General features: G+C 38.7%; 1 protein-coding gene across 12 annotated transcripts in view; it reads left to right on the forward strand.

Moving 5' to 3' along the window:
- The window catches only part of mecom (MDS1 and EVI1 complex locus), an 810,949-nt gene that overhangs the window by 779,242 nt on the left and 18,675 nt on the right, over positions 1-13,032 (forward strand). For all 12 annotated transcript variants that reach the window (XM_072255092.1, XM_072255099.1, XM_072255094.1 and 9 more), the window contains 2 exons: positions 152-321; positions 5,386-5,530. In XM_072255092.1, the coding sequence (XP_072111193.1) occupies positions 152-321; positions 5,386-5,530 (315 nt within the window). The remainder of the gene's footprint in view (positions 1-151; positions 322-5,385; positions 5,531-13,032) is intronic.

The raw sequence follows: 13,032 nt of genomic DNA on the forward strand, positions 1-13,032 counted from the left end.
ACTGTTAATTACAATAAGACATATATATATAAATTAAATAAGTGCAAAAAGAGAACACAATATACTTCTTTAAAAGTCAAGATAGAAAATGCACTAAGGGTTTAAAAGCAGGAAAAGTATAATCTTTGATATCTATGTTTCCCCCCAAAAGGTGTAAATACTGTGACCGCTCATTCAGTATCTCCTCCAATTTGCAACGGCATGTACGCAACATTCACAACAAGGAAAAACCATTCAAGTGCCACCTCTGTGACAGGTGCTTTGGTCAGCAAACCAATCTGGACAGACATCTGAAGAAGCATGAGAATGGAAACATGTCAGGTAAGCAGCCCAGCTGGGGTTAAGATATGACTTTGAACTTTTAGACAGTAACATTCCTGCTCTGTCTTAAGATAGCTTTATAGATTAAACTCCTGCTTCCACATTAATCAAGAAATCCCAATATGAAGCTGATCATTCTCCACACAAGCCAGGAAATGGAAAAGAAAGGCACAAATTACCCTTTACTTCCAGGTTGAGTAGCTCAAGCTGGAACATGGAAACTGATTGCCAGAACATCCCTGTCCTTTTTAATGAAGAAGTGGTATGTTGCTATTGGACATTCCAAAAAAGGGAAAACAATTGCTTTCAATAACAATAGAAGCACTTATTTGGATACGTAGTGGAAGTGATTGCAGCTACAGAGTTAGATTGGAAGAAATAAGGTTGCTCTTCTTGGAGCAAAGAAGGTTTCAAAGGAATTTGATGGAGATGTATGTCATCGTGACTGGATTTAGGTGAGTTAGCTGTAGGAAATCTGCTCTATTTGGTGGAATATCCATGGACTGGAAATGACCATTTCAAAATTTTGAACATTCAACCTGAAACTCACTGTATATGGGAAAAAGTCAATCAGTGCTTTCAAAAGGGAATTGCTTGAGCACTTGATAGAGCATAATTTATAAGGTTATGGGGAAATTGTTGAGTGTTGCGACTGGTTAGGTTGCTTGCCTATGAGATGACAAAATAACTTTCTCAGGTGTCATAATGATTCCATCATGTGGAATATGTTGCAATGAAAATCACTGAGGTGCAATCTTTTAATCCTTTGCTTTGAGAAATTTGAAAAGGTGTTTTGAAAATTGGGAAAATGTTCTGATATAGAACAGTATTAGAGAAGGTCCAAATAAGGATTTATGACTAAAGGAGTTCTTGAGTGAGGTCCTGTGTCAGGCAATTAAACATTGGGAAAAGAATCTTACATTTGGAAGTTGAGGTCTGCGGGTGGTCAACAAGTGGACCAGCAATTGGAGATGCGTACATTAATGGAAGGTGGCTCAGTGTGCATTAAAATATTCACAGTTGAGCGTGGCCGAGCTGATAATGTGGACTTACAGAACCTGTGGCCCTTTGCAGATCAGATGGCCCACTCATCTGTGCATTGGAAGCTCCAGAAAGGTTTTGTGGAAGGGAATGAGAGTTACCAGGAATGTAGGACTAACGACATTTTTTACAGAGAGTCACTCCTCACCCCATGCACTTGCCAATGACTGCACCTTAGACCTCCAAGGGTTCCTAAAGTGTCATTGCCTGGCACATAAAGGATTTATTTCGAGTTAAGATCCATTCAGTATCACTCTGGATTAGGATACATTGAGGTGCTTCCTGCCTATATTAAGTGGCAACATCAGCCACTAAATGCAGTGAGTAGTTATGGTGGTGATCATCGTACTGCCACAGAATGAGACAGGGAGGCCAAATGGTCTATTCTACAGGTCTTGCTACCCTTTGTTCAAACTCCAGATCCTTTCCTCTCAATATTTCTAAATCCTTGATTTGTGGACTCAGCAGAGCAAGTCAGCGTAGCGCAATGTGACTGTCAAGTTGGCTTGGCGTTTTACTGAAAAATATCAAAGACTTGGCACATAACAATTATGGCCACATCATCACACACCAGTAAATGGCAGATCAAAACGCAGCTTTTGTTTTCAAGATACAGCAAGAGGAGTGTTCCTTGTGTGTGTGTGTGTGAACAAGGCCTGTTGAACCAAGAATAAAGAAGACCTTTGCAGTTTATTTTGGCGGAATGTCTTTACTGACCACATTTTCTGAAAGCAATGTATTTCACAAGAGGAATAGCTGGACCTCAGACAATCTGGTTTAGTTAACTAGGTGTTGTACAAGTAAACTATCAGCTAGTGTTTTTAGTTGCAATTTTTTTTCCTGTCCTTTCTGGCTCTTAATAATGATAAACAAGGGAAATACTTGTCAGTGAAGCAATACTTATGATGAAAGTCCAACTACCAGGGAAATGAACAGTAAATTGGACTCTGACAAGGCTGTGGTTAATGCTGATGAAGTCCTAGAGGACTTGTTGTTACCATATCAAAGATTTGAGGCATATTCTATTCTTGGAACAGACAAGAACTGTCTCATCCAAAAGTGTAATTAGAGGCTTCAAGTTATCGCAATTTTTTTTGTTCTAATGTATTTTCTTCAGCTTAATTTTTAGCTATAATTTTAATTTGCTGAGATTTAATAGCATACCTGATTGAACCACTGTACAGTACGCTGCTTGTAAGCACAGAACTGTGTTCCTGTTTTAACAGAACTTTGGAGTCTATGTTTTAATTTGTAATTAGCAATTAGTAGAATCAATGTCCTGAGGGTATAGGTGTTATTGTCATCCAAGCACATTATGTCACCCAAGATGTTACTTCACTTACAATATATAAATTTATGCCTCTTTCCAAAAATAATGGAGAGTCTTATTTTGAGTGATTATGGTTAAGAATCAGTCCTCTCTTTCTGACTTCAAAACTCTTATATTTCAGCATCATTGGTATTTTGCCTCGTTTTTATGAGCACATGACACATAAAAATGCTTTATTCCTTTTTTGAAGTTTTTTCTTGTTAAAAGCAACACATTGGATCATACTTTTCCACACAGAAGATTAGTTAGGAAGGTTCAATCATTAGGCATTAATATCGAAGTAGTAAAATGGATTCAACAGTGGCTGGATGGGAGACGCCAGAGAGGAGTGGTGGATAACTGTGTGTCAGATTGGAGGACGGTGTGTAGCGGTGTGCTGCAGGGATCTGTACTGGGTCCAATGTTTGTCATATATATTACTGATCTGGATGATGGGGTGGTAAATTGGATTAGTAAGTATGCAGATGACACTAAGATAGGTGGTGTTGTGGATAATGAAGTAGGTTTTTAAAGCTTGCAGAGAGATTTAGGCCAGTTAGAAGAGTGGGCTGCAAGATGGCAGATGGAGTTTAATGCTGAAAAATGTGAGGTGCTACATTTTGGTAGGACTAATCAAAACAGGACATACATGGTAAATGGTAGGGCACTGAAGAATGCTGTAGAACAGAGGGATCTAGGAATAATGGTGCATAGTTCTCTGAGGGTGGAATCTCATGTGGATAGGGTGGTGAAGAAAGCTTTTGGTATGCTGGCCTAATTAATCAGAGCATTGAGTATAGGAGTTGGGATGTAATGTTGAAATTGTAAAAGGCATTGGTAAGGCCAAATTTCAAGTATTGTGTACAGTTCTGGTCACCGAATTTTAGGAAAGATGTCAATAAGATTGAGAGAGTACAGAGGAGGTTTACTAAAATGTTGTCTGGGTTTCATCTCCTAAGTTACAGAGAAAGGTTGAACAAGTTGGGTCTTTATTCTTTGGAGCGTAGAAGGTTGAGGGGGGACTTGATAGAGGTGTTTAAAATTATGAGGGGGATTGATAGAGTTGACATGGATAGGCTTTTTCCATTGAGAATGGGGGACATTCAAACAAGAGGACATGAGTTGAGAGTTAAAAGGCAAAAGTTTAGGGGTAACATGAGGAGGAACTTTACTTACAGAGTAGTAGCTGTGTGGAACGAGCTTCCAGCAGAAGTGGTTGAGGCAGGTTCGATGTTGTCATTTAAAGTTAAATTGGATAGATATATGGACAGGAAAGGAATGGAGGGTTATGGGCTGAGTGCAGGTCAGTGGGGCTAGGTGAGAGTAAGAGTTCGGCACAGACTAGAAGGGTCGAGATGGCCTGTTTCTGTGCTGTAATTGTTATATGGTTATATATTATAAGGTCAGGCTTCATTCTAATGTGGGTTTCATATGTCTATTATGTTTCACACATGCCAACAAAATCTGAAAGCATGTCTTGTTTTAGGAACATAACAACAAAAGTTTCATTCAAAATCCTCTAACTTTGGAATCCCATATTTCAACTGCACTCCTCCTCTCCCCTCCTGATCCACAGAGGCAAATTCAGCCCCGAAGACCTGGTCTTTGCTCTTCTCCTGCTAGGTTGTTCCCTCCCAAGAGTACCTAAAGTGGTATACTTATTATTGAGGGGAATGGCTACAGGGGTGCTCTGCACTGACTGCCTACACCCCTTTCCTTTCCTGACAGTCACCCAGCTACCTGTCTGTAGCCGCTTTGAGGTGACTACCCCACTGTAGCTCATTCTCTGATCCCATCCCTAAAACACACTTCCCTGCACAATCACCATGTTTCATTATCGCCATAGTGTCCAAAACTCTTTCCATCCACATATGAGGCCACCGAGGATCCAGAGCACTAAAAGCTCATAACCATCAAGACATTTCTCCATCAAAAATGAAAGAACCCTTGACCTGAAGTGATGACCTCATTTTGCCTTTATCTCCTTGTTTTAGTAATGTTGTAAAGGATAGACATAACTTGCCAAAATTAATTTCCAGATTTTAACAGCATCAAATATTTGATTTGATAATTTCATTGAGATGGTAAATCTACCAACCGTTTCTTTTTGTGAGAAATTCAGAAACTCCCTCACTTGATAGGCAGTCCCACAATCATACTGGATGTTCGTTCCTTGCATCACTGGCACATTGTGATTACAGTATGTACAAATATATTTTAGGGACTCGCCCAGGCTACTTCGACATCATCTCCCAAATGTCTGACGTCAACGAGCAAAGACAGCAAATGCATGCGAACAACACCATCCAATCACACATCATTTGGCCAGTCGTTCATCAAAGCTAGGTTCCAATCATGGAATACTCTTCCAAGCAACACTATGGGAGTGCATCAACATTGAATAACTGCATTGTTTTAAGATGGTAGATCGCCACCTCTCTCATAGGCAAGAAGGATTGGGCAATAAACGTTAGTTTTGCCAGGAATGCCTACATCCCTGAAAAATCAATAAATAAGAAGAATAATTTGCCAAGAAATCAAACTGTTTCTGCTCCAACCACCTCAAAAAGTCAATTATGAATGGGCATGGATCCATGGGCATGGAATGGGCATGGATCCCCAAGAAGTAACCGAATGCACGTTTTTCACATTTCTTTTGTCCAGTTCCCCAGCCTTTAGTCATAACACTGTATGTTACCAATTATTTTTTCCAGGAACTGCAACATCTTCACCTCATTCAGAAATAGACAGTAGCAGTGCCATTCTGGATGACAAGGAAGATGCCTACTTTACTGAAATTCGGAATTTCATTGGAAACAGTAACCACACTGAATGTTCCCCAGGGCACATAGAGGAGAGGTGAGTGACGCGCCATGCATGTCTTCTTCTTGATAAAGAAGTAAAAGTTTTATTGATTTTTTTGTATAAATTTTGCCATCACTTCAAGTCAGTTAAAATACCAAAGTGACAAAATGAATTAATTATTATGCTTCAACCAAAGAAGGTTGAGAGGAGATTTGTTAGATGTGTATAAGATAATGACTCCTTTAGGTATGCTGGATGAACAGGACTGTTCCCATATCCAAAAACCAGGACAAAAAGACAGAATGTGAATGTAAGGAGATCCTTTTTCACTTGGAGAGTAGTTGGGATGTGGAATTCATTGCATCTATGAGTGGTGGAAACAATATTAGTCAGTACCTGCAGAGCAGAATTGGATAGGTACTTGAAAGCTGGAGATTGGGACTTGATGGTATTACTGTACTGGAAGCCAAAGTACACATAGTGGGCTTCATGCTGTCTTTAACAATCCTATGATTCTAAGGACTTTTGAAGGGTTTCTGATGCCTTAGGAGACTGAGATCTGTGAATGTAATTAATTTTGGAAAATAAAAGCATTGTGAATCTCAAGGTGCAGTAGATGCATTGGCCTGAGTAATGTTTGCCATCTGGATTTCCTACTGTCCTTACTTACCCAGTTTAGACTATAATTTTCTGGTCAAGACGGCCCCTTCACCCAATGAGCAATGAGCTGGTAACAAACGCCACCACGTTAGTAATTGGGTTATATTGGTGGGATAGAATAAACCCACCCATAAAACTGCTGAGAAATCCTTTTCACCAACAGCAATGTCTAGCATCAGTCAAACTTACCAATGTTTTGTACTGCTTCTGATATTTTCAAATATACAAAATCGATATAAAAACAAAATAAACAAGAGTTTAATAGGAGTTTTCATAAAAATCAAAATAAATCCACTTTTGAAAAGAATAAGGGTACTGCAAGCAGGTAATGAAAAGCAAAGAAAATTACCATCCCTCACAGCTATAAAGTTAAAAGGTCTTGTGGATTCTGGGTCAGTGAGCAGAACTGCCATTGTAAGTACTGGGGAACTTTCCCTAGTTTGTGCTCTGTCTTTGGACTTCCAAGCAGTGCCAAGCAGCAGAGCATACTGACCAATTCACCAAGTGGAACAGATCCACAAGCTGATGACTTCCTCAGAAGCACTGAAGTCCCATTCTTGCAATAAATGCGCGCAGTTCACTGCAGAACAGCCAGCATTTGCCAGCAAGGTTCAGTCAAGTTTATTTGGAATAGTGCAGAGTTTGAACTGAAACTGCGCATCTGCCAAAAATTGGGCTGGACTTACTTGCAAGCAATATCCAAAAAGCAAAACAGTCCTGCATTGTTCTGAATAAAGGAAATGTGTATTCTGGTGCTCACAAAGATGAGGGGACAAGAAGGAAAATTGGGTAAATGTAGCCTGCAATCCTTTGGAGAGAAAATAATACCTATATTTGAACAAAATTTGGACCCTATGCATTCTCTGTAGGTCACCTTGGCTTTGCTACAAAGTTCATCCAGCAAAAAGATTTGGCCTTTTCCTGTGGGGATTACTTCAGTCCTTAGTCACTCAACACACAATTAGCTTGCAGCAGTCAAACAGCAATTTTAATAAATCTGTGGCCTGGCCTCTGTTTTGCAGATGTGACGTGCTGTCTGGCTATTGAGTTACAGAACTGAGAACAGGCACTGAAAAGGATACTCCCTTTTTAATCATCTACACCTGTAACTCATTAAGAAAACCAAAATCAAAAGAATAATTTTGGCACCATTGTAACAACAAAATCTTTGTTATTTTAATTTATTGGCTTCCACGATGCAACATGTAAGAGAATCAAATCCATAGTCACTCGTATGTAATGTGTGCTTAAATGTCATTAAGAAGGTTAACTTAGCTTTTTAGTTTTTCGTTTTTGAAAACAGTTTCCAATGAGAACTAAGTACATCCATATTATGATTCTAAATCTACCCAAGAGTACGCAAACTTACAATTCTTAAGTGGCACAACGTAAATGGTGAATAATGTAATTTCAACCATTAATTTTATTAAGTTACAAATACTACATATTAACAAAAATACCAAGCAAGGAATGATTAAAAAGTTTACATACTCAGTGAAGTAGGTGGTAGGGCTACCAACGTTAGTGTACTGTTGATAGCAAGAAAGTTTGTATTGTAGGTGCGTAAAGGTTCACATGGACATGATAGGTAATGGGCCCATTTATGTGACTCTATGATTCCATGATTTGTATAACCGTTGGATTAATATAAGACTATTTAAAAGGGTAGTCAGTTGTTAGTGTCAACTCAGGGTCTTTTCCATGCGTTATCGGTGTAGGACTCCAAGGCCACATATTGCTGCCATACAAAAACTGATTGTACTGCAGTTGTTCACAGATCAGTGGATACATTGAATCTTTTTAGATCATTTTATGATCAGCAAAGCCCAATATCATTTGAGTTTTTCCAAAATCTGTCGTCTAGAAGACTGTAATGGTAATGGTGTTGGGCTGCAAGCTTCATATCATTTTTCATAGGTTTCATTTCTGGCCAAGTTGTCCCAGAAATATACATCTGTTTTACATATTGGTGAAGCATGTTAAGAAGAATTGCAAGAATTAAAAGACCATAGGGATTCTTGGAAAGAACCAAGTAATGTTGTAACATGCTTTGTGGAAGCAAGTAAAGAAATTAGGCACAAGGCTGGTTCGTGTTTCTGGGTGCTTCATATTTACAGATCTTATCACTTCCATAAGTATAAATACAAAATGAGTTAAAGCTACACATAGATGACTTTGACTAAAACAAAATAGCAAAATTCCTCAGGACATGTCATCAAAATGTATTTACCCTAATCTTTCATTTAGAGCAGTAGACTATCAGATTTTTACTAACCTGTATTGGCAAAGCTTGGGATTCACAAACATTTGCTGAAGTCCACTCAGCCAAATACAGGTCTCAGAGTACTTCGGGGCATCCAATGATTAACATTTCCTCAGATTTTCCTACACTTAGGATTTGGAAATCTACCTGCTGAGCCAGGTTAAATATGATCAATTGATTTTAATTTAAAGTCTGCACTGTCCTTGATCCTTTCCAGTCCAGAATAGGTATTCTGGGCATGGAGCTTGCCACACTAGGCGTGAAACTGCCTTTCCACAGAGATGCAGTACAAGAAGGAGAGTGTCTTTGGGTTTAGACTGCCCACCATGCCCACCAATCAGTGGAAGGTTTGACCACTACCCCTGCTTTCACCTTGTCACCAGCTCCATCCACATTCACATTTATGAAGTTGCTGCAGAAGCTCTACGATAATATCTCATAAATCCTTTAAAATATACATTCTACAACTCTTGATATTCGAAATATATTGAATCAGAATATATCAGATTTAATATCGCCCACTGATCCTACCCACCCTTCCACATCTGGGCACAGAGGCAGCAGTAAGTGTCTACAGCAGCACCACCCCTTGCCCCGTCCCATGAAATTTGTTGCTTTGTGGCAGCAGCACTTCATTACAGTACATAATATTTTTAAAAAACTGTAAATTACAAGAGATATATATATATTAAATACCAGACAGTGATGCAACCAGTTAGAATGCTCTCCACAGTACATCTGTAGAAATCTCTGATGAATTTTGAATCAAATCTCTTTAGCTCCAAGTGACATTAACTCTTCCTGATTATTTTGAATATTGTGCACATTTAGATATAATTCCTTTAATTTTATCACTTTTGGCTTTGATTTTGTTCAAGGTTGCTTTATTAGCATTATGCTCTGCGGTGCAGAAACTCTTCCCTAACTGGCAGTTCACAAAATAGAGGCAATAGCACTTTGTACTGCGCCTTTCAGATTTGCTCTGCTGGTGTCTGTTGAAAGGCAGAGAAAGAGTTCAATGCACTGTCAATATAAGGGAGACATTTCTGACCAACGAGAAATTTCTAAGCAATTCCATCCTTCACAACAGGTTTGATCTTCCCCTTTAAATCTATATTCTTCCACTCACTGAAGCCCCCTATAACTTTCTATCCTTCAAAGGACGCGGACACACACACACACCTGAGAGTGTTCAGAAATTTATTTAAAGCTCTGAACTGTGAACAGAATATTACAGGGTTAGAGTTTATTTTTAGACAGAAGTAATTGATTCATTGAGATCTTAGTTCAATTTTAAGTTATTGAATGGTATTAATAATTTAGATCAGTAATTTCCAGCCTGAAGTGTCAAAGATTGCAAGGGAATTTTAATAATATTAACATAATGTTAAGTGGAAAGTAAAGCAAAGTCAATACAGATAGCAGTTAGCTATCCTAGTTATGTGACTGAGCATTCTCGGGCAAGTGCCAGGACATCCCTTACTCCTTAAAAAGAAAAGTCTGTGACATCAATCGCGTATGGCTGTCATCAGACGTTACCAAAAGTGAACAATTGGAAATTGGTTTTCATTGAAAATAATGTAAGCGATGATAGGTTAAGTAGTTTTAAACACAGACAAAACCGTACAGGTGCAAAGATAGCAAATGAATACAAGACTGTTACACAAACAGAAAGCTGTATTGGCATTCAAAGTAATTAGTTCTTTGTTATTTATTTTAGTGAAGAATTATACACTTTTCTCAGCAGTGGTCAGGTTATTGAATGTCATGAGGATCAGTATGACAAAGAAAGGACTGGAGGTTGCTGAGATTATGAACAGAACCGCAAACTTGTTAATTCCTTCTCTTTTGATTGTGCTCTTCATTATTTTTGAAAAAAATATTGTAAAATTTCTAACAACTTTACCTTTTGAAAGTTATAATTCCAGTGCTGTTCACAGCCTAGACATTATTCTGGACCTCAAGGGATTCGGCATTAAACTTACATCATGTGGGGAACCAACTTGAGATCTCCCAACATATTAGTATACTCCACACTGATCTCCCTATACTCTACACCCTTTTCTTTGATAAATAATGATGCAAAGTACTCACTTAGAACCTCACCCACATTCCCCACTTCCAAGCATATTTCCCCATTTATCTTGGAGTGTCCTACCCAGCTATCCTCTTGCTCTTGACGTAGGAGTGCAATGCCTAGGGATTCTCTTTACCCTACTTGCCAAGTATTTTTCAAGGCCCCTCCTGGCTTTCATAATTCCTTTCTTGAGTTCATTTCTGATTTCTTCATAATCCTCAAGGGCACGGTTTGACTTCAGCTTTCTAAGCCTTATGTAATTTTCTTTTACTTCCTGACTCAATTCACCACCTCTCTTGATATCCAGGATTCCAGGTCCTTCCTTCTTACTGGAACCCACATGTCCTGAACTTTGTATATGTGCGCATTAAACAACCTTCAAATATCAGATGACTTGCCCAAACACAGCAATTTCCAGTTAACTCTCCATAGTTCCTGCTTAATAATCTCATAATTTTCCCTGCTCCAATTTAATACTCATCTGCAAGATCTTACTTATCCTTTATCTATAGCAATCTGAAAATTTAAGGAGTTATGATCACTTCTCGCTAATTATTTTACCCTCTGAAAGGTCAGCAACCTGGCCAGGCTCACTGCCCAACACCAGGTCCAGTATGGTCCCTCCTCTTTCAAAGATTTCAAGGTTTCAAAGGTACATTTAATGCCAGAGAAATGTGTACGATATACATCCTGAAATGCTCGTTGGACTATCTACATATTGATTTAAGAAACTCTGCTGGATGCACCTAAGAAATTCTGCCCCATCTAAACCTCTTGCACTAAAGAGATCCCAGTTTATGTTAGGGAAATTTAAGTCACCCACAACAACAACCTTATTGATTTTACACCTTTCCCAAATCTGCCCAAATATTTATTCCTCAATGTCTCAGTGGCTATGGGGGGTTGTGTGGTTCTGCAGTATAATCCCTGTGTAGTTCTATTGACCTGCATCTGAGCCATAGCCCTCTCTACCCTTCCCATTTATGTATAGATCTAAACTTCCTTTAAGTGTTGCAATCAAATCTATATCCACTGGCATCTTGTTCCACAGGTGCACTACCCTCTGAGTGAAGGTGTTCTTCCTCAGGTTCCACTTAAAATTTTCACCTTTCACCCTGAACTTATGACCTCTAGTTCTAGTCTCACCCAACCTCAGTGGAATAAAAGCCTGCTTACATTAACCCTGTCTATACCCCTCATAATTTTGTATACTCTATATGTGGAGAAAGTGTATTCACCCACTGATGTCATGGCATTTATGTTCACTTCTCTTGTGGTATTCAGACCCTAATCAAGTTTATGGTTCACTTGAAGTGAAAGAGCAACATTTCATTTGTATGGCACCTTTCACCTTGATGTATTGGCTGTATAATTCTTTGGGACATAAGTAACTTTTACCTTTGAAGTGAAAACATTTGTAAATACATGGGTTTCAGTTTGAAGCTGATGAAGTCCCATGAGGAGAAATAAAGTAAATGCAGAATTGATGCATTTTTATACATTACAGGCCACTATTGTTCAACAGAGTAGCAGAAAGCCATGTTCTTCACAGAGTCCTACACCATAGACCCTTCACCCAGCATGCCATCCATCAAGTACTAATTGAAGTTACAAGCACTTGGTCAACACTCTTCACATAATATGAATAGGTTTCTTTTTTTTAAGTCCAACTGAACATGCAAAATAGGCCTGGATTTGATACCTCATCTGGAATTTGTCTTTGAATTATCCAGTGGTTCCTCAGTACGGCAATGAAGTGTTACTTTCGACAATGCTGCTTAAATTCTTTGGGCTTCGACCCACAAGCTCTGATTCAGAGGTGGGAAGGCTTCCTAGGTGTACCATTTCAAAGCATTGTTTATGATACTTGAGGCTCCCATCACTGCAAGTAAAAGGCAGTGTGTGAATATATCTGCTAATGTTCTGTTCTGATTATTGGTTTCAAACAAAAATCAGATTTAATAATGGAAATTCAGAGTGAACTCTCCCAACTAAGGTCAGAATCAGGTTTAACATCACCAGCATATGCTGTGAAATTTGTTGACTTTGTGGTAGCAGTACAATGCAGTACATGATAAATATAGAAAAAACTGTAAATTATAGTAAGTATATCTATTAAATAATTAAATTAAATAAGTAGTGCAAAAAAATAGGAAATAAAAAATTACTGAGGTGGTGTTCAAAGGTTTAATGTCCATTCAGAAATCAGATGGCAGAGGGGAAGAGACTGTTACCGAGTTTGCCTTCATGCCTTGTTCCCGGTGGTAACAATGAGAACATGGTGTATATAGGGTGGCGGGGTTCCTTAATGATGGATACTGCCTTTCTGAGGCATTGCTCTTTGAAGATGTCTTGGATACAATGGAGGCTTGTGCTGGCACATGTTGGGTGCTCTGCCCAACCAGAATTGCATTCACCATGATGCTTAGCAATTTGCAGACGAAGTTCTTCAGCTGTGTCAAGTAACACGTTATTGAACCATACAGTTTGATGATGGATTACTCCATGGTCTTAAGATTTGATACTGAACCTTTTTGTTCCTCTTAAATTGTTTTC

Source organism: Mobula birostris, chromosome 4 (assembly GCF_030028105.1).
Source record: "Mobula birostris isolate sMobBir1 chromosome 4, sMobBir1.hap1, whole genome shotgun sequence".
NCBI classification, from domain to species: domain Eukaryota; kingdom Metazoa; phylum Chordata; class Chondrichthyes; order Myliobatiformes; family Myliobatidae; genus Mobula; species Mobula birostris.